Source organism: Carcharhinus amblyrhynchos, chromosome 10 (assembly GCF_965287045.1).
Source record: "Carcharhinus amblyrhynchos chromosome 10, sCarAmb.v2.hapA, whole genome shotgun sequence".
Classification (NCBI taxonomy): domain Eukaryota; kingdom Metazoa; phylum Chordata; class Chondrichthyes; order Carcharhiniformes; family Carcharhinidae; genus Carcharhinus; species Carcharhinus amblyrhynchos.
The window spans coordinates 28,874,084-28,897,201 of record NC_137333.1 but is presented as its reverse complement, the minus strand read 5'-3'; the positions used below and the strand labels follow the sequence as shown (position 1 = coordinate 28,897,201).

General features: G+C 44.0%; 1 protein-coding gene across 2 annotated transcripts in view; it reads left to right on the top strand.

The window, feature by feature from the left end:
- Positions 1-23,118, top strand: part of uggt2 (UDP-glucose glycoprotein glucosyltransferase 2) — a 373,478-nt gene that overhangs the window by 197,303 nt on the left and 153,057 nt on the right. For both annotated transcript variants that reach the window (XM_080198156.1, XM_080198157.1), the window contains exon 21: positions 12,122-12,216. In XM_080198156.1, coding sequence (XP_080054282.1) covers positions 12,122-12,216 — 95 coding nt within the window. The remainder of the gene's footprint in view (positions 1-12,121; positions 12,217-23,118) is intronic.

The window sequence follows — 23,118 nt, the reverse complement described above, 5'->3', positions numbered from 1 at the left end:
AATGTTCCACCCCCTGTCAACAGGAATAGGAATGTATTAGCTTATTACCCATGTAGGTTCCTTCCCCTTTTATCTAGGGAGCCTCACCCACATCATTGCCTGTAACCAAGGCCATTACTAAGATCTATGATTTTTAATTGGTGAAAGGAGTCACTGTTTCGCTAGAACCTAGGCCTCCCTTAACAGTTTGAGAGATCGCTCCAGCCTTAGTACCCACAAACAAATTTACTCCTTTAAATAGCAGGCCTGTGATTAAATTTGTTTTTGCATATTCAAAAACAGATAACAGAAGCTGCTTTTCTGTGCTGTGTTGTATTAACAGAATTTGGCCTGTCTGTGTTACCACTGTGTTTCTCATCATGTTGCATTCAGAATAAGTTGGCCAAGGCACACAATACATATGTATTTAAATTACAGTTTAAGCTTATAATACTTGGTTAATTTGTGGCTGGACAGTTTATAATTCCTTTGTAGTTTATAATACCTTTGTATATTTTGTTCAGGCACCTTATGAATTCTTACTATGTATAAGGCATCTTAACCTAGTTTACTTATTATAGTAAAACTAAAATGAAGGGCCTGATACTAGAATTCTATACTACCCCCCATCACCATCCATCTGCCTTGCCTGCCGAGCCTCTTGCATTTTAATCTAGATTTAATCTAGGTGCAGTTTAATCTAGATTTCCCTTGTTCTCCTCCCTGCTCTTGTTTAACCTGTCTAGTAATTCACAGGTTTTAAGTCGGTCCGCCTTGTTGTCCAACGAGAGGCGTACATGCGATGGATCGTACAAGGACTGCTCTTGGATGTTCGAGAGTAGCCTAGTACTTCATGTCGTTAGTGTACGCTTAAACTGGACCAGATGCTGGGCAACACGACAGCTCAGTGACTATCACTGTTTGCTGTGCAGACACATGGATTTGGGCCAGTGTCTGTGGGAGTTTGCGCATTCTCCCCGTGCTTGCGTGGGTTTTCTCCGGGTGCTCCGGTTTCCTCCCACATCCCAACGATGTGCTATTAGGCTGATTGGAGGTAACAAATTGTCCCTAAATTAGTTTTCCCTCAATGTGGAATGCCATAAGCATAGATAAGGGTCATGGGTGGAGGGGGGGACTGGTAATGTTAAAATGGCGGCGCGGGCTCGTGGGGCCGAAGGGCCTGTTTCCCGGGCTGTTTTTGTTCTTTGTTCTTTTGTTCTTTGTAGTACTAGGATAACTGACACTGCCTTTACTGTTTAACATGCTGTCTTTAACTTCTGCACTGTCCTGAACCTTCTCTTCTATCTCCATACTGCTTTGGATCTCAGTCCCCTACCAAACTAGTATAAACCCTCCTGAGTGCGTTTAGCAAATCTCCGTGTAAGGACATTAGTCCCCCTCCAGTTCAGGTCTAACCCATCTCTCTTGAACGGGTCACCCCAGGCCCACACATTAATTTGCGTAATCTTCCTATTCATATTTTCGCTAGCATGTGGTACAGGCAGTAGTCCAGTTGAAGTCCTGCGCTTTAGCCTTCTGCCTAACTCACTCTACTCAGGACCTTGTCTTTTTTCCTATGTCGAACGACTTCTGGATGCTCACCCTCCCTTTAAGAATGTCCTTTAACCATTCAGAAATGTCTGACCCTGGCACCAGGGAGGAAATGCACACAGAATGTGAAGAACAAAAGGATGAGATGTGAAGGAATAGGACCTAAAAAATGCGATGGTGGGAAAGTTTGTATAGAACCAGCAGGAATAGCGGAGGTGCTCAATGAATACTTCGGTATTCACGGTGGAAAAGGATCTTGGTGGTTGTAGTGCAGACTTGCGGCAGACTGAAAAACTTGAGTAAGTGAACGTTAAGAAAGACGATGTGTTGCAGCTTTTGAGTAGCGTCAAGATAAGTAAGTCGCCAGGACCTGATGGGATATACCCCAGGTTACTGTGGGAGGCGAGGGAAGAGATTGCAGAGCCCCTGGCGATGATCTTGCGTCATCAATGGAGACTGGAGAGGTTCAAGAGGATTGCGATTTGTTCCTATATTCAAGAAAGGGAATAGAGATAGTCCAGGAAATTACTGACCAGTGAGTCTAACCTCAGTGGTTGGTAAGTTGATGGAGAAGATCCTGAGAGACAGGATTTATGAACATTTAGAGAAGTATAGTATGATCAAAAATAGTCAGCACGGCTTTGTCAAAGGCAGAGTGTGCCTTACGAGCCTGGTGGAGTTTTTTGAAAGTGTGACTAAACACATTGACAAAGGAAGAGCGTTAGATGTGGTTTATTTGGACTTCAACAAGGCATTCAATAAGGTCCCCCATGCAAGACTTAGTGAGAGAGTGAGGTGGCATAGGATCCAAGGAGACATTGCTTTGTGGATCCAGAACTGGCTTGCCCAGAGAAAGCAGAGAGTGGTTGTAGATGGGTCCTTTTCTGCATGGAGGTCGGTCACCATGGAGTGCCCCAGGGATCTGTTTTGGGACCCTTGCTGTTTGTGATTTTTACAAATGACGTGGATGAGGAAGCAGAGGGATGGGTTGGTAAGTTTGGCGACGACACGAAGGTTGGAGGTGTTGTGGATAGTTCGGAGGGATGTCAGAAGTTGCAGCGTGACATAGATAGGATGCAAGACTGGGCGGAGAAGTGGCAGATGGACTTCAACCTGGATAAGTGTGTGGTGGTTCATTTTGGTAGGTCAAATGGGATGAAGGAATATAATATTAATGGTACGACTCTTGGCCATGTGGAAGATCAGAAGAATCTTGGGGTCCGGGTTCATAGGACTCTCAAATCAGCTTCACATGTAGAGGATGTGGTTAAGAAGGCGTATTGTGTACTGGCCTTCATCAATCGAGGAATTGAGTTTAGGAGTCGGGTCATAATGCTGCAGCTGCATAAGACCCTGGTCAGACCAGTACTGTGCTCAGTTCTGGTCACCTCATCACAGGAAGGATGTGGATGCCATTGAAAGGTGCAGAGGAGATTTACAAGGATGTTGCCTGGATTGGGTGGCATGCCTTATGAGGATAGGTTGAGAGAGCGCGGTCTTTTCTCCTTGGAGAGATGAAGGATGAGGGGTGATCTGATAGAGGTGTACATGATGTTGAGAGGTATTGATCGGGTGGCTTCTCAGAGGCTTTTTCCCAGGGCTAAAATGGCTGCCACAAGAGGACACAGGTTTAGGGTGCTGGGGAGTAGGTACAGAGGAGATGTCAGGGGTAAGTTTTTCACTCAGAATATGGTGTGTGCATGGAATCGGCTGCCATTGGTGATGGTGGAGGCAAATTCGATAGGGTCTTTTAAGAGACTTCTGGATGAGTACATGGGACTTAATAGGATTGAGGGTTATAGGTAAGCCTGTAAGTAGAGATATGATCGGTGCAACTTGTGGGCTGAAGGGCCTGTTTGTGCTGTAGTTTTTCTATGTTCTATGTTCTATCCTGGAGTCTCCATCACAGCTACAGAAATGCCTGCCTGTACCCTTAACTAGCAAGTTCCCTCTTCCTACTGTTTGCATGTTCTTTGCCCGACCCTGTTCTACAACAGAACCAGGTGTGGTGTCATAAGCCTGCTGTTGGTATTTTCCCCTTCAACAGTATCCAAAACGGTATGTCTGTCTGGAAGGGGAACAGCCACAAGTGATTCCTGCACTACCTGCTTGCCCCTCCTGGTAATCACCCATCTATCTGACTGAACCTGTGGTGTGATAACCACCCTGTAATTAGTTTCTATCTCATGCTTTGGCCCCCTGCATGCTCTGCAGTGCATCCAGCTGTGAGAAAGCTGCATGTGGGCACACCACCTGCAGACAAAGTTGTCAGGGAGATTCAATTGCTTCCTGATTTCTCACATCTGGCAGGAGGAGCATACCACTGCCTTAACTACCCTTTTACAGTTAAAAGGATAACTGAATCTCAACCTGTCTTTCCGTGTGGTCCTTATAGTGACTTTTTTTTGTTACGGGAGGAGGAAGGGAAGGAAACACTGAAGTAGTGTTTGGGGTTTAAATATCCCTTAACATCAGTTCCCTTACCAAACACTGTCTTGTTTAGGTCGACTTCTTGGAAAGGGTGACTGCGCCAAAGATGCAAACTTTCACGCTGACAGCCAATCAGGCCACTTTGTTGCTCGTTGCTGGACCTGCATAGAAACCTTGATTCATGCACTAGGGCTTCCAGATTCCCCTAAACCTCTTCTGCAATTTCTCACCATTCAGATAATGCGCTTCTTTTGTATTCTTCCTGCCAAAATGGGCAATTTCATATTTGCCCATTTTATGCCATTTATGCCATGTGGGAGGAAACCAGAGCACCTAGTGGAAACCCACACAGACATGGGGAGAACATGCAAACTACACAGTTACCCAAGGGCAGAATTGAACCTGGGATCCATGGAGCCATGATGTAGCACTGTTAATCACTACCAACCGCTTACTTATTTTCCTTTTTTAAAATATTTTATTCACCATAGAGTTTGAATTCTTTTTAAACCTTAGGAACAGAATACTCGCCAATTAACTTCTGCCCTTGTAGTTGAGTAAGAACCAAATCTACATGGTGGAAAAGTTAAAGACAAAAGAGCGTCTGCTTCCCCTAATTCCCTAATCACTCAACTTCCAGCACTTTATTCCACTCCCTTCTAAAACGTGTGAAGTGGCTGATTATTTATCCTGCTGAGATTAAACTTTTAATGAATCCCAGTTACAGAAAAACTGGTTTAGCCTGCCTCCCTTAATTAGCTAACTTCCAACATCTTTTGCAGTGGAGTTCTGAAAACATTGCTTAAAGTTGAGAAATTTAGAATTTAAACAGCAGATTTCATTTAAATGCAACAAAATTGATTTTTACAAATAGATTAACCCTCCCTTGCTTATCCATGTTGCCAGCAATCAATCAGGATAAATGACTCATTGTAGTTTGACACTGAACAGTGGGGTGCCATAGGCATCAGTGCTGGTGGCTCAAACATTGCTTGGATGAAGGGGCAGAGTGTATCATAACCAAATTTGATGGTGACTTATTATCTAAATGGGGATAGATTTTGGGTGCTCCGGTGCAGAGGGATCTGGGTTCCTCATTGATGAGTCACAGAAAACTAGCATGCAGGTACAGCAGATAATAAAGAAAGTGAATGAAACGTTGGCATTTATAGCTAAAGGAATTATTGTTGCAACTGTACAAGGTATTGGTGAGACTGCACCTGGAGTATCATGCACAGTACAATACAATGGTGGGCGAGAAAGCAAGTTGTCGGAAGAATACAAGAGTCTACAAAGGGATTGCTGGGTTAAGCGAGTGGACAAGAATTTGGCAGATGATGAGAGAAAATATAAGACGATTTGGTAGGATGAATTGTTATGGCTCCTGTGGAGAACAATAATATAAAAGAATAAAAGTTTCTAAATTAATCCAACAGAAAAATGTGATGGACAAAATTTTGCTATTTAACAGGTATCTTCTTTTTGACCGTAGGCAAAGTTCCAGAGGACTGGAAGATAGCTAATGTTGTTCCCTTGTTAAAGAAAGGGAGCAGGGGTAATCCAGGAAATTATAGGCCAGTGATCCTGACTGTGGTGAGAAAGCTTTTGGGGAAGATACTGAGGGGCAGACTATATGCACATTTGGAAGAAAATGGACTGGTTAGTGACAGGCAGCATGGTTTTGTATGGGGAAGATCATGTCTCTCCAATTTGATTTGAGTTTTTTGAAGCGGTAACAAATTATAAGTTATAAGATATATGAAGTCCAAAGATGTGCAGGTTAAATGCATTGGCCATTACACCTTTGGTGTCCCAGGATGCATATGTTAGAGGAATTAGTGGTGTAAATATGTGGGGTTACAGGGATAGGGCCTAAGTGGGATTGTGTTCGATGCAGACTTGATGGGCTGAACGGTCTCCTTCTGCACTGTAAATATTCTATGATATAGGTGTAGAATTAGGCCATTCGGCCCATTGAGTCTGCTCTGCCAGTTCACCATGGCTGATATGCTCCTTCTCTATATTTTCCTGCCTTCTCCCCATAACCCTTCAACCTGTTCCCAGTTAAAAAAATTATCTAATTCCTCCTTAAATTTACTCATTGTCCCAGCATTCAACACATTTTGGGGCAGCGAATTCCACAGATTCACAACATTTGGGAGAAGTCGTTTCTTTTCAACTCTTTTAAATTTGCTACCCCTTATTCTAAGACTATGACGTCTCATCCTGGAATGCACCAGAAGAGAAAACATCCGCTCCATGTCGATTTTATCCATACTTTTTATCATCTTATATACCTTAATTTGATCTCCTTTCATTCTACTAAATTCCAGAGAGTGATCTCTCGCCATACAACAAACCCTTAATCTCTGGAATCAACCTCATGAACCTCCTCTGAACTGCTTCCAATGGCACTACCTCTTTCCTCAAATAAGGGACCAAAAATCTGCATGGTACTCCAGATACGGTCTCACCAATACCTTGTATAGTTGCAACAGTACTTTCTTACCTTTATATTCTATTCTTGTAGCTATAAATGCCAACATACCATTTGCTTTCTTTATTATCTGCTGTACCTGCATGCTAATTTTCTATGACTCATGAACGAGGACATCTAGACCTCTCTGCACCAGAGCACCCCGAAGTCTCTCCCCATTTAGATAATAAGTCGCCTTCCCATTTTTCCAACCAAAATGCATGACCTCACACTTATCACATTAAACTCCATCTGCCACACTTCGGCCCACTCTCCAAACCTATCTCTATCCATTTGTTATGTTCTTATTTCCTCATTGCAATTTACCGTCCTGCCTGTTTTTGTGTCATCTGCGAATTTGGCTATAAGCCCTTCTATCCCTGTATCCAAGTTGTTAATATGGATTGTAAGTAGCTGGGTCCCAAGGACCAAACCTGTGGCACCCCACTAGTTAGTTACTTCCTGCTATCCAGTAAAAAATCCATTTATCCTGATCTTCTGTCTTCTGTCCATCAGCCAGTCACCTATTCAAACTAATAAATGAATCCTAATCCCATGTGATCTTACCTTGTGAATTAAGGTCTGCCACTGACCTTTGCAATATGGTGTACCTTGGTTTTAGTCTTTATATTGTCCTTGACCTCCTTGTTTAGCTATGGATGTTTCTTTACGTTTCCCCCCCCCCCCACCCCCTTATCATAATTGATGAGGGAAGGGCTGTGGATGTAGTTTGTGGGAAGGGATGTGGATGTTTGACAACGTCCCACATGGCAGAATAGTACAAAAATTAAAATCACGTGGAATTTGGGATGGGCTGGCTAGATGGATACAGAACCAGCTTGGTCATAGGAGACACAGAGTAGTGGTGGAAGAATGGGTGGGATCCTGAGTAGCGGGGGTGAAAGTGAGGGGGGCATAGATGGGGACTGCAATGCATGGCATCGTGGGGGTGAAGCGGAGCAGGGTTTGAAATGCGTATACTTTAATGCGAGGAGTATTCACAATAAAGTGGATGAACTTGCAGCGTGGATCAGTACCTGGGACTTTGATGTTGTGGCCATTTCAGAGACATGGATAGAGCAGGGTCAGGAATGGTTGTTGCAGGTTCCGGGGTTCAAATGCTTCAGTCGGAGCAGAGAAGGAGGTAGGGGGGTTGGGGGGGGGGGGGTAGCATTATTAGTCAAGGATTGTATCACGGTGTCAGAGAGGAAGTTTGATGAGGACTTGTCTGTTGAGGTAGTATGGGCTGAGATTAGAAATAGGAGAGGGGAGGTCACCCTGTTGGGAGTCTTTTATAGACCTCCTAAAAGTACTAGAGAGGTTGAGGAAAGGATTGCGGAGACGATCCTGGATAGGAGTGAAAGTAATAGGGTAATTGTTATGGGGGACTTTAACTTTACTAATTTTGATTGGAATAGCTATAGCTCTAGCTCATTAGAGGGGTCAGTTTTTGTGCAAAGCGTGCAGGAAGGTTTTTTGACTCAGTATGTAGATAGGCCAACTAGAGGTGAGGCTATATTGGATTTGGTGCTGGGAAATGAGCCAGACCAGATGCTAGACTTGGAAGTTGGTGTGCATTTTGGTGATAGTGACCACAATTCGGTTACGTTCACCTTAGTGATGGAAAGGGTCCATGAACCTCGGGTCAGTAGTTTTAGCTGGGGGAAGGATAATTATGAGGCTATTAGGAGAGAATTAGGAAGCATAGGTTGGACTAGGAGACTACAGGGTCTGGGAACATCCGAAATGTGGAGTTTTTTCAAGGAGCAGCTACTGCGAGTCCTTGATATGTATGTCCCTGTCAGGCAAGGAGGAATTGGTCGAGCTAGGGAACCGTGGTGCACTAAGAAAGTTGGTTCGCTGGTTAAAAAGAAAAAGGAGGCTTATGTCCGGATGAGACTTGAGGGCTCAGGTAGTGCACTAGAAAGCTTTAGATTGGCTAGGAGGGAGTTAAAGAGTGAGTTAAGAAGGGCTAAAAGAGGACATGAGAAGACTTTGGCTGATAGGATTAAGGAGAATCCTAAGGCGTTCTATAGATATGCTAAGAACAGAAGGTTGCTTAGGGCAAGATTGGGGCCAGTTAGAGACAGCAGTGGGAATTTGTGTGTGGAGCCGGAAGAGATTGGAGAGGCATTGAACCAATATTTCTCTTCGGTGTTCACGCAGGGGGACATAAATGTAGCTGTGGGGAACACTGGGCTACAGGGTTGTAAACTGGACAGTATTGCAGTTGATAAGGAGGATGTGCTAGATATTCTTGAGGATTTGAAAATAGATAAGTCCCCTGGGCCGGACGGGATTTACCCTAGGATTCTCTGGGAGGCAAGAGAGGCGATTACAGAGCCTCTGGCTCTGATCTTCAGGTCGTCGTTGGTCACAGGTATAGTGCCAGAAGATTGGAGGATAGCGAATGTTGTCCCATTGTTTAAGAAGGGGAACAGAGACTTCCCCGGGAATTATAGACCAGTGAGTCTTACTTCTGTTGTGGGTAAGGTTTTAGAAAAAATTATTAGGGATAGGATTTATAGTTATTTGGAGAGTAACGAATTGATTGGAGATAGTCAGCATGGTTTTGTGGAGGGTAGGTCGTGCCTTACTAACCTTATTGAGTTTTTTGAGAAAGTGACCAAAGAGGTAGATGGGGGTAAGGCAGTTGACGTGGTATGTAGACTTTAGTAAGGCGTTTGATAAGGTTCACCATGGAAGGCTTCTGCAGAAAATGCAGATGTATGGGATTGAGGGTGATTTAGGTAATTGGATCAGGAATTGGCTGGCGGATAGGAGACAGAGGGTGGTGGTTGATGGTAAGTATTCGTCATGGAGTTCAGTTACGAGTGGTGTGCCTCAGGGATCTGTTTTGGGGCCAGTGCTGTTTGTAATTTTTATTAATGATCTGGATGAGGGTATAGTTGGGTGGATTAGTAAATTTGCTGATGACACCAAAGTCGGAGGTGTGGTAGATAGTGAGGAAGGGTGTCTTAGTTTACAGGGGGACTTGGACAAGTTGCAGAGCTGGGCCGAGAGGTGGCGGATGGAGTTTAATGTGGAAAAGTGTGAGGTAATTCACTTTGGTAGGAATAACAGATGTGTAGAGTACAGGGCTAACGGTAGGACTCTGAATAGTGTGGATGAACAGAGGGATCTAGGTGTATGTGTACATAGATCCCTGAAAGTTGGGAATCAAGTAGATAGGGTTGTTAGGAAGGCATACGGTGTCTTGGCGTTTATTGGTAGGGGGATTGAATTTAGGAGCCGCAGCGTCATGTTGCAACTGTACAGGACTCTGGTGCGGCCGCACTTGGAGTATTGTGTGCAGTTCTGGTCTCCACATTATAGGAAGGATGTGGAGGCTTTGGAGAGGGTGCAGAGGAGTTTTACCAGGATGTTGCCTGGTATGGAGGGGAGGTCCTATGAGGAGAGACTGAGGGATTTGAGGTTGTTTTTGTTAGAAAGAAGGCGGCTAAGAGGGGACCTTATTGAAACATATAAGATGATTAGAGGTTTAGATAGGGTGGACAGTGATAGCCTTTTTCCTCAGATGGAGAAAGCTAGCATGAGGGGGCATAGCTTTAAATTAAGGGGTGGTAGTTATTGGACGGATGTCAGAGGTAGGTTCTTTACCCAGAGGGTGGTGAGGGATTGGAATGCCCTGCCTGCTGCAGTTGTAAATGCGCCTAGTTTGGGGGCGTTTAAGAGATCCGTGGATAGGTTTATGGATGGAAAGGGTTTGGTTTAGATTAGAGGGTCATTGCTTTTTAAATTGGTCGGTGCAACATAGTGGGCCGAAGGGCCTGTTCTGCGCTGTAATGTTCTATGTTCTATGTTTTTCAGAATGGAGGTCTGTAGCTAGTGGTGTTCCGCAAGGATCAGTGAACAAAGAAAATTACAGCACAGGAACAGGCTGTTTGGCCCTCCAAGCCTGCCTGAACTAAAGCTCGCCACCCCTCTGGGGACCATATCCCTCTATTCCCATCCTATTCGTTCATGTATTTTGTGCTGGGATCTCTGTTGTTTGTAGTATATGAAATGATGTGGAGGAAAATGTGGGTGATATGATTAGTAAGTTTGCAGATGCCACGAAGATTGGTGGAGTTTCTGACAGTGCTGGAGATTGTCAGCAATTCCATAGGATTATGGATAGATCGGAGACTTGGGCACAGAAATGGCAGATGGAATTTAATCTGGACCAATGCGAGGAGATGTATTTTGGAGGAGCAAATTTAGGTGTGAATTATATTGTAAATGGCAGAACCCTTAGGGACATTAACATACAGAGGGATCTGGTGTGCAGGCCCATAGTTCCCTAAATGAGGCAACGCAGGTGGCCAAGATGACTAAAAAGGCAAATGGCGGCAGGCTTACCTCCATCAACCGGGCTGTTAAGTATAAGAGTTGGCTAATCATGTTGCAGATATACAAAACTTTGGATAAGCTGCAGTTGGAATATTGCATGCAGTTCTAGTCGCCACATTACCAGAAGGACGTAGAAGCTTTGGAGTGCAAAGAAAGTTCACCAGGATATTGCCTGGTGTTGGCTATGAAGAGAGGTTGAATAAACTAGGATTGTTTTCACTGGAATGATGGAGGCTGAGGGGAGATCTGGTAAGAGGTCTCCAAAATTATGAGAGGCATCTGTAGGGTGGATAGTCAGAGGCTTTTTCCCAGGCGGCATAAGTTCAAGGTGAGAGGGGGAAAGTTTAAGGGAGATGTGTGGAGGAAACTTTTCATGCAGAGAGTGGTTGGTGCCTGGAATGTGCTGCCAAAGGAGGTGGTGGAAGCAGGTATGTTAGCAACATTGAAAAGGCATTTGGATGAATAGGGAGGGAATTGCCCAAGTAAGGGTAGAAGAATTTTTTTAGTTTATTTAGGGCATCATGATTGGCATGGGAGGGCCAAAGCACCTGTACCTGGCTGTATTTTTCTTTGTTCTTTTTAAATCTTTTACTGTAAAATCAGACTAAAATCAACAAAAATAAACATGAATTAACAGGCAAATTGTAATCAATAAAAGCTATAAATTACATTTAAGAAGTAAATCTCTCAGCTTTCTCAAGTCCACTTATTACCTATCTGACACCATGTTGAGTCCTAATGACTCTCCCACTTCCTTTTAACTCCAGAAGAGCTCAACCACTCTGCCTTGCAGAATCTGAAACTCAAGTAGCTCCATCACCAACACACTTCTACAGAACCTCTTTGATTTGGGTTACGATAGTTCTGATGGTGTAGCTTTCTCAATAACACCCCAGCACCTTTGATTTGATGTGAACCATGTCTTCTTCAGCAACCATGAAAACTTGCAGTTGGAAGTTTGAAATCACTGCTTCCTGTTGTGAAACCACTGCTGTTGGGATTGTTGTGTATAGGTTTGCAATCCACACCTGATCCCGTGGTCTTAAAAATACCATGAAATGGAAGTGGGCAAGGAAATCTAGGAGTTGGTTCCCATCGGCTTCTTTTCTCCTACAACTGTGTCGGGACTGCAAAATCTGGCCCCGCAGTTCTACAGATTTGAGTTATTTTTATGCCTTGAAATGAAGCCAATATGAGCTACCAATGATTTGACTTAGATAATCAAGGTATGCTATAAAAACCCGTAACTTACTATTTTTATAGGCTGTTTATGTCCCCGAAGTATTACTATTTAGCACTGCAGCAGTCATTATAGTATTTCTTACTTGGCAGATGAGGACATAATTTATGCAGTGACCATCTGGATTGTTGCTGATTTTGAGAAGTTATCTGGAAGAAGATTACTTCTCAATGCTATGAAACAAATGGTAAGTAATTTGATTATTCTTAACATTTTGTGACATTGACCTTCAAAATGTACCATGTTGTGTTAACCAGCCTAGTGCCTGCACTACTATTAGTTTTCTGTCATACCGCTCTCCCTACCAGCTAAAAATTATCCATTTGTCAGAAACGCACAGGCCAGATATGTACTTTTTCATTTAATGTTTGAGCTTCTAGAAAGTTAAGTGGAAGTTCAAAACATATCAGTGTTGTGGTTCCCTGTTATTGGTTGGGATTTTTTCTTAAAAATTAAGTGGGCCAGATTTTGTGGTTAACAGTGAATGTTACAAATTCATCCCAATTACGCTTGCTCACAAATTTTCTTCAGGGGTTTGCACTGGAATTTACTGTGATTAGAAAGCCATTATGACATAAGAGGCTTCTGGAACCTGTGTAGACAGAGTAAACCAATGAGATTTCAGAGTAATTTACGATCAGCACAGATTCTGAATTAGAAAGTGTAAAATTAGCAACATTTAAATCAATATCAAGTGATATTGAAAGCAAAATAAAGAGAGAAATCTGGAGGTCCTGTGGATACTGATTACACCTGGCTCACAAAAGCATGGACCCGGGGCTATGGGAAGGGGCTGCAAGCAGTGAACTGCAGACTCCAACTGCACCCCTGCATCCAATCTATCTGCTGCCGCCAGAATGCGGATGGCAGGTTCCTCAACAGAAAAGGGATTGGCGATGCCTCAGGCTGGAGGGGAAGAGGTTGACCACAGGATAGGGGAGGTGTGGTTAGGGGAGGTGGAGGGCTCCCCACGATTGTGCTCTCCTGGCTGCACATGTCCTTGTTGCCCTGGAAAAAGTGGTGTTCACTGTCAGGTTGATGATTTCAGACAACTTTCTAGGAAAAATATTCATTGCTATCTCTGTCCTTCAAAACCTTTGAAGTGCCCTGGTCACATTGACATCCATGCCCCATAGGCACCTGGAAGCCTTGAAAATCACTGCTGCACATTCCATGGCAGGTATTGGCCCTGGTTACCATCATAAGCTCCAGGTGTTAAATTACCTCTTTCAGTTTTACCAAGGAGATCCCTTCCTTTCTCTCAAAGTCCAGCTGCTCTGGAACCTCTTTAAGAAGACAGCACAGTGGTTAACACTACTACTGTATCACAGCACCAGGGACACAGGTTCAATTTCACTCTTGGTGTCTGTCTGTGTGGAGTATGTGCATTCTCTTTGTGTCTACGCATGTTTCTTCTGAGTGCTGCAGTTTAGAAAAATAGAAAATAAGAGTAGGAATTGGCCATTCAGTCCTTCGAGCCTTCTCTGCCATTTATTATGATCATACCTGACCATCCAACTCAATAGCTTGATTCTGCCTTCTCTCCCATATCCTTTGATCCTCTTCACCTCAAGTGTGAGATCTAACTGCTTCTTGAAAACGTTCAATGTTTTGGCTTCAACTACTTCCTGTGGTAATGAATTCCATAGACTGAACACATGGTGGGTGAAGAAATTTCACCTCATCTCTGTCCTAAATGTATTCTCAGACTGTGACCCGCTGCTTCTGGACACCTCCACCATTGGGAACATCCGTCCTGCATCTACCCAGTCTAATCCTGTTAGAACTTTGTAGGTTTCTGTACGATCCCCTCTTCATTCTTCCAAACTCCACCAAATACATTTCTAACCAACTTTATCTCTTCTCATACATCAGTCCCAGGAATCAGTGTGGTAAAACTTTACTTGTTCCCTCTGGAACAAGTACAGATAAGGAAACCAAAGTAGTACACAATATTCCACATGCGTTCTCACCAAGGCGCTGTATAATAGCACCAAGATATCCCTACTCCTGTACTTGAATCCTCTTGCTCTGAAAGCCAACGTACCGTTTGCCTTCTTTACTGTCTGCTGCACCTGTATGCTCACCTTCAGTGACTGGTGTATGAGGACGCCCAGGTCTCGTTGCACATTCCCCTCTCCTAATTTATGGCCATCCAGATAGTCATCAGCTTTCCATTTTTACTACCAAAGTAGATAACATCACATTTATCCAAATCATACTGCATCTGCCAATCATTTGTTCATTTACTCAACTTGTCTAAATCACACTGAAGCGTCTCTACATCCTCCTCACAGCTCACCTTTCCACTCAACTTTGTGTCATCTGCAAATTTGGAGATATTGCATTTAGTTCCCTTATCTAAATCATTAATCTATATAGTGAATAGCTGGGATCCTAGCGCTGGTCACTGCGATACACCACTAGTCATTACCTGCATTTGAAAAAATGATGTTTATTCAAACTCACTGTTTTCTGTCTGCCAACCAGCTTTCTACCCATCTCAATATATTACCCCCCAAGCCCATGTGCTTCAAATGTACATGCTAATCTCAAGCTTCCAGGAGCTGCAACTGCATATACTTGCACACATGCTGGCCCCGGGCACTGGAAATGTGCCCAGCCTCCCGCATGGAGCATGAAGAGCAAGCCAAAACTTCAATCTCTTCTGCCGTGATTAAACCCTTAAAGTTTAAAAACTTCATAAGATTTTATTTTTAAATAAAGAAATAAAGCACATAATTCCCTACCCTTGTCTAAACAGTGAATTTCAATTTAACTAATTGGTGTAAATTTTTGATCATGTAAGGTCACCATTATTACAAGTAACCCTTCGTATCCCAGCTTCTATCTGGGTTTGTACGTGCCAATTACATCTTCCACGTTCAGATGTCTGATTTGATGAATTCTCTCAAACTAACAGCTCATCGTAGACCAAGCTGCATTCTACATTCTTGTGGCTTCCTCTTTTGTAACTAGCCCTTGATGTTATCTGGGTCAGCTACAATAAAGACCTCTGGTTTCTCTCAATTGAGCATCCAGAAACCAGCCACCAAAAGTAACTATGCTAATTCCTTCATCCCAGATATACAAGAATGTCCTTCATGTAGTTGTTCAAGACATGTGGAAGAACTGGAAAGGGAACTGTGGTCAAACTATGGCTTACAAGGGAAATTAGGGATAGTATTAGAATCAAAGAAGCATACAAATTGGAGGTTTATTATAGGCCTTCTAACAGCCAGTGGGAGATAGAGGAGCAGATATGCAGACAGATTTTGGAAAAATGCAAAAACAACAGGAACCATCATAGAACATAGAAAAACTACAGCACAAACAGGCCCTTCGGCCCACAAGTTGCACCAATCTTATCTCTACTTTCTAGGTTTACTTATAACCCTCAATCCTACTAAGTCTCATGTACTCATCCAGAAGTCTCTTAAAAGACCCGATCGAATTTCCCTCCACCACCACTGAAGGCAGCCGAATCCACTCACCCACCACTCTCTGTGAAAAACCTACCCCTGATATCTCCTCTGTACCTACTCCCCAGCACCTTAAACCTGTGTCCTCTTGTGACAGCCATTTCAGCCCTGGGAAAAAGCCTCTGAGAGTCCACCTGATCAATACCTGTCATCATCTTATACACCCCTATCAGGTCCCCTCTCATTCTTCACCTCTCCAAGGAGAAAAGATCGAGCTCTCTCAACCTATCCTCATAAGGCAATCCAGGTAACATCCTTGTAAATCTCCTCTGCACACAGTACCCCAATTGTGGCCTAATCAATATTCTATGCAGCTCCAACATTACCTCCTTGCTCTTAAACTCTATGTCATGACTGATAAAGGCAAGTGCTCTGCCCGTCTGACCAAACCATCTATATCTTCCTGTAACCTATGACCTTCTTCACTATTAACCACCTCATCAATCTTGGTGTATTTTGCAAATATGCTTAATAAAGGAAACTATGAGATGTGAGTTGGCCTTGATAGACTTGGGAGAGTTATTTAAAGGGAAGATAGTGAATTAGCAATGGCAAACACTCAAGGAACACATGAGGGAACTGTAGCAACTGTTCATTCTTGTCTGACACAAAAGCAAAATGGGAAAGAGAGTCAATCCATGGCTTGCAAAGGAAATCAGAGAGAGTATCCATTTGAAGGAAGAAGCACGCTGATTGGCCAAGAAAAATAATAGGTCTGAGGATTGGGAGCAGTTTAGAATCCAGCAAAGAAGGGCCAAAGGATTGATTAAGAAAGGGAAAATACGGGACGAAAATAACTGACATTAAAACTGACACTGAGAAAGAGGTTGGTGAAGACAAATGTTAGGTCGCCTACAGATGGAAACAGAGGAATACATAATAGGGTAGAGAAATGGCCAAGCAACTGAATACATATTTTAGTTTTATCTTCACAAAAGAAGGCACCAATCAGATGCCAGAAATGTTGGAGAATGCAAGCTTTAGTGAGAGGGAAGAACTGATGGCGATCAATATTAGTAGAGAAATGATGCTGGGAAAATTGATGGCTTTGAAGGCGGATAAATCTCCAGAGCCAGATAATCTACATCCCAGAGTACTTAAGGAAGTGGCTGTAAAAATAGTGGATGCATTGGTAGTCATCTTCCAGGATTCTATCGACTCTGGAACAGTTCCTGCAGATTGGAGGGTAGCAAATGTCACTCCAATGTTCAAAAGGGAGGTAGAGAGAAAACAGGAAATTATAGATCAGTAAGTTGAACATCTGTTAGTGAGGAAAATTCTCAAATCCATTATCAAGGACTTTATATCAGAGCATTTAGAAAGCAGTGGCAGGATCAGACAGAGTCACCATGGATTTAAGAAGTGGAAATCATGCTTGAAGATGTAACTAGTAGAGTTGACAAGGGGGAGCAGTTAGTGTGGTATATTTGGACTCTCAGAAAGCGTTTGACAAAGTCCCACACAAGAGATTATCATGCAAGATTATAGCGCATAGGATTGGGTGAGGTGTATTGAAATGGACAGAAAACTGGTTGGCAGAGAGATAACAGAGTAGGAATTAATGGGTGCTTTTCAAATTGGCAGGCAGTAAGTACCGGGGTACCACAGGGATTAGTATTGGGACCCCAGCTATTCACAATATATATTAATGATTTGGATGAGGGAACAAAATGTAACATCTCAAAGTTTACAGATGATACCAGGTTGGATGAGGGGGTGAACTGTGATGAGGATGCAGAGATCCTTCAGAATGATCTAGACAGGTTGGGTGAGTGGGCAAATGAATGGCAGATGCAGTGTAATTTGAATAAATGTGAGGTTATTCACTTTGGAAGTAAAAACAAGAAGGCAGATTACTACCTGAATGGCTGTAAATTGGGAGAGGGAGTGTGCAGTGGAACTTGGTTGTTCTTGTGCACCCGTTATTGAAGGTAAGCATGCAGGTGCAACAGACGATAAAGAAGGCAAATGGTTTGTTTGCCTTCATTGCGAGAGGTTTTGAGTACATAAGAACATAAGAAATAGGAGCAGGAGTAGGCCATCTAGCCCTTCGAGCCTGCCCCGCCATTCAATAAGATTATGGCTGATCTGAAGTGGATCAGTTCCACTTTCCCGCTTTCTCCCCATAACCCTTAATTCCCTTGCCTATCAGAAACCCGTGACTTAAATATATTTAGCGAGGTAGCCTCCACCACTTCAACGGGCAGAGAATTCCAGAGATTCACCACCCTTTGAGTGAAGAAGTTCCTCCTCAACTCTGATCTGAACTGCACCCCCCCCTTATCTTGAGGCTATGCCCTCTAGTCCTGCTATCCTTTCTAGCAGGAAGAATCTCTCTACCTCTACCCTATCCATCCCCTTCATTATCTTATATGTCTCTATAAGATTCCCCCCTTATCCTTCTAAACTCCAACGAGTACAGACCCAGTCTATTTAGTCTCTCTTCATACTCCAACCCCCTCATCTCTGGTATCAGCCTAGTGAACCTCCTCTGCACTCCCTCCAAGGCCAATATATCCTTGTGCAAGTGCGGCGACCAAAACTGCACACAGTACTCCAGCTGCGGCCTCACCAGTGCCCTGTACAGTTGCAGCAAGACCTCCCTGCTTTTATATTCTATCCCCCTCGCTATAAAGGCCAGCATCCCATTCGCCTTCTTGATCACCTGCTGCACCTGCAGACTGGGTTTTTGCGACTTATGCACAAGGACCCCCAGGTCCCTCTGCACCATAGCATGCTACAGCTTTTCGCCTTTTAAATAATAATCCCTCCTACTATTATTTCTGCCAAAATGGACAACCTCACACTTGCTAACATTATGCTCCATCTGCCAGGTCCTCACCCACTCGCTCAGCCTATCCAGATCCCTCTGCAGACTTTCCACACCCTCCACGCAATTTGTTTTTCCACTCATCTTCATGTCATCAGCAAATTTCATCACCCTACACTCAGCCCCCTCCTCCAGATCATCTATATAAATGGTAAATAGCTGAGGCCCCAGCACCGATCCCTGCGGCACTCCATTAGTCACCAACCGCCAACCAGAATAGCACCCATTGATACCAACTCTCTGCTTCCTGTTAGACAACCAATCCTCTATCCACGTTAACACCTTACCCCCAACTCCGTGCACCCTAACCTTCTGTAGCAAACTTTCTGAGGTACCTTATCAAACGCCTTTTGGAAATCTCATCACATCCACCGGTTCCCCTCTTTCTACCGCACTAGTCATATCCTCGTAGAAATCCAATAAATTCGTCAAACACGACTTCCCCTTAACGAATCCGTGCTGCATCTGCTCGATCAAACCATTCTTTTCTAGGTGCCTCGCTATTTCTTTTTTGATGACGGATTCAAGCATTTTTCCAGCTACAGGCATTAAACTAACCGGCCTATAATTCCCTGCCTTTTGTCTGCTACCTTTTTTAAACAGCAGCATAACATTAGCCGTTTTTCAATCTTCCGGCACTTCCCCGGAATCCAGCGAATTTTGGTAAATACTATCAGTTCTGCCATTTCTTTCAGAACCCTGGGATGCATTCCATCCGGTCCTGGGGACTTGTCCACCTTCAGTCCCATTAGTCTATCAAGCACTACCTCTCCAGTGTCAGTAATCGCATTCAGGCCCTCAACTCCTACCATAAGGTACCTCAACTCCTACCACCTTCAAGATCCGGCAAACTATTTGTGTCCTCCTCCATGAAGGCTGAGGCAAAAAACTTACTTAAAGCCTCAGCCATTCCCTTATCTCCCACCGCTAAATCCCCCCTCTCATCCTCTAAGGGTCCAACATTCACTCTAGCCAGCCTTTTCTTTATATATTTGTAAAAACTTTTACTGTCCTTTTTTATATTTAGTGCTAGTTTAGCTTCATAGTCTATCCTTCCTTTCTTTATCACCTTCTTAGTCATTCTTGGTTGATTTTTAAATTCTTCCCAATCTTCTAATTGCCCACTACTTTTAGCCACTCTGAATGCATCAGCTTTGAATTAACGGCTGGTTATCCCTTCTCCTACATCCCTTCTTTACCATCGGAATATATTTCTGCTGAGTACCGAAAAAGATCTCATTCAAAATCCTCCACTGTTCCTCAGCCGTCCTACCAACCAATCTGTGCCCCCAATCTACATTCGCCAATTCCGCTCTCATCCTATCATACTTCCCTCTGTTCAAACAGAGGACACATGTTCGGGACCCTACTTTCTCATCCTCCATCTGCATTAAAAATTCAACCATACAATGATCACTCGTCCCAAGAGGATCCCTCACAAGAAGATCCCTAATTCTGCCTGCCTCGTTACACAACACCAGATCTAAGATAGCTCGCTCCCTCGTAGGTTCCGTCACATACTGTTCAAGGAAACTATCCCGACAGCATTCCAAGAACTCTTCCTCAAGCCCACCACATCCGACTTGGGTCATCCAATCAATATGTAGATTAAAATCCCTCATAATTGTCGCCATTCCATTTCTGCACGCATCAATTATTTGCTTGTTTATAGCCTGCCCCACCTCAGAGTTATTATTTGGGGGCCTATAGATCACACCCACCAGCGTCTTTCTCCCCTTACTATTCCTCATCTCCACCCACAACGATTCTACATTTTGCTCTTTGGAGCCTATAATCTTCTCTTACTACCACCCTGATATCCTTTATTAACAGAGCTACCCCACCCCCTTTTTCCTCCCGTCTATCCTTCCTAAACACCTGATACCCCTGGACATTCAGCTCCCAGTCCCTGTCACCCTGCAACCACGTTTCCGTAATGGCCACTAGATCATATCCATTTGTGCTGATCTGCGCCATCAGCTTGTTCACTTTGTTCCGAATGCTTCATGCATTCAGGTAAAGTGTCTTTATACCAGCCTTTATCTGGACCTTATTTGTAGAAATGCTACTAACCTCTCTCACGCCCCCTAGTCCTTTTTTATTGGAACATCCTCAACATTTTCCCACGCCCGTACCCTCTCCTTTACTTTAGATTTTGTAATTTCTCCCACCCCTGCACCCCGCCCCCCACCCCCTGATTAGTTTAAAGCCCTATCTACAGTCCTAGTTATACGATTCGCCAGGACTCTGGTCCCAGCACGATTCAGACGAAGACCGTCCCATCTGAACAGGTCCCATCTGCCCCAATACTGGTGCCAATGCCCCATAAATTCAAACCTATTCCTCCCACACCAATCCCTGAGCCACCCATTCATCTCCTTAATCCTATTTACCCTGCGCCTATCTGCATGTGGTTCAGGTAGTAATCCAGAGACAACCACCTTGTTGGTTCTGCTTTTTAATTTGATTCCCAGCTTTGCATACTCCCTCTGCAGATCCTTAGTTCCTATTTTGCCTAAGTCGTTGGCACCCACATGAACCACGACAACCGGATTCTCACCCTCCCACTCCAGGTTCCTCTGCAGCCCAGATGAGACATCCTGGACCCGAGCACCAGGCAGACAACACACCCTTCAGTATTCTTTATCCTTGTCACAAAGGACAGTGTCTATGCCCCTAACTACACTATCCCCAATTACGACTACATTCCTCTTTACTTCTTCCTCTTTGTCCTGTGTCTGCACCACTGTACTGTGAGCAGTTTGCTCATCAACCTTGCAGTCCTTGTTCTTGTCTACACTGGGAGCAAGAACCTCAAACCTGTTGTGCAGATCCAGGGGCTGAGGCCTTTTGGTCCCCCCCTCCTTCCTCCCCACTCCCCCCTCCTTCCTCTCACCCTTCCTCCCCACTCCCCCCTCCTTCCTCTCACCCTTCCTCCCCTCAGCAACACCCTCTTGTTCCTGACCCTCAGAGTTAGCCAGTCTAGGGGGTGTGACTTTCTCTTGTAACCCATTATCCAGGTTACACTCCCCCTCCCTGATGAGCCTCAGTGTCTGAAGCTCGGAGTTTAGCTCGTCTACTTTGAGCTGGAGCTCTTCAAGTAACCAGCACTTACTGCGGACGTGGTCACTGGGAAGTACCTTGGGGTCCACCAGCTCCCACATCATACAGAAACAGCACATCACATGCCCCTCCATCACAGTCTCCTAGTGATTTCTAAACACAGTTAAGCATTTAGACTTGCCATGCCCTTTTCTGCCAAGCCCTGTGATCCAAAGCCCTTACAGCTCATTCTGCTTCCCTCTCACTCCACTGCCCACTCCCGATGCTGCCCGCTGTCCACTGCAACCCTCCTTTTATACTTTGCGCGGTAAAAAATCCCTTCCCACAAAGCCCCGCGGCCCACTTCCTGTCTAACTTTTAAAGCAGAAATACCGTTAAAAAGCCCGTGAAAATCTTTACAAAGTCAATCGCATATCTTTACAGGTATGTACAGGAGCAGGATGTGTTGTTGCAAGTATACAGGGCCTTGGTGAGGCCACACCTAGAATATTGTATGCAATCTTAGTTTCCTTTTCTGAGGAAAGATTATCATGCTCGCGAGAGAGTGCCGCGAAGGTTTACCCGGCTGTTTCCGGAGATATGAATAGAGACTGACTGGGTTAGGATTGTTTTCGCTAGCGTTTAGATAAATGAGGGGGGAACTCATAGAGACTTATAAAATTCTAATATGACTGGACAGGGTAGATGGAAGGAGGATATTCCCAATGGTAGGGAAGTCCAGAAGTAGGAGTCACAGTCTGAGGATTCAGGGTGAGACCATTTAGGACACAGGTGAGGAGGCATTTTTTCACCCAAAGAGTGGGGAGCCTGTGGAATTCATTACCGCAAGAAATAGTTGATGCCAAAACATTGAATGCATTCAAGAGGTGGCTGGATACAGCACTTGGGCGAATGGGATCAAAGGTTATGGGGAGAAAACAGGATTAGGCTGTTGAACTGAACAACCAGTCATGATCATGATGAATGGCGGAGCAGGATCGAAGGTCAAAATGGCCTTCTCCTGTTTTTATCTTCAATGTTTCTATGTCTATACTTATCATTCCCCTGCCCCCCCAACCCCCCACACATTATCATCAATATTATTTATGTATATAACAAACAATGAGGGACCCAGCACTGAACCTTGTGGTGCACCACTTGACACCGGCTTCCAATCACTCAAATAGTCTTCTACCTTTGTGTCCTATGAATAAGCCAGTTTCAAATCCATCTTGCCAAGATGTAGATCCACCTTGCAAATATAGTACTGAGATAGAACTGCCAGACCTCTCCAATGAAATCTGATATATACAATTCAAAACAGATCAATTATAGGTTTTCTAATCAATAACTCCCACATTTCATTAGTTTAAAATCAATCATTTTCAATATACACAAATCAACAATAATACCTGTATCTTAGCCAACTGCATCCTACTCTCTTGCATAATGACATTTTATTTGTCCATAGAATTCAGAAGCTAACTCCTGACTTGGCTGACCTCACTTCCCATGTTGCCTAGTGACCTCAGATGCCAGCCCAGAGTTTAAATGAATGTTCTCATGGGTTCCCTTAAAGGTCACTGCCAAATCAGATTAATACCATGCATCTTGCCTGGGTAGTGAATAAACTCTATTCATGAAATGTGATGAAGTATCCTAGATGTTCTGTCCTTACTGACTTACTCCTTACTGTAAGGAGTCTCACAACACCAGGTTAAAGTCCAGCCAGTTT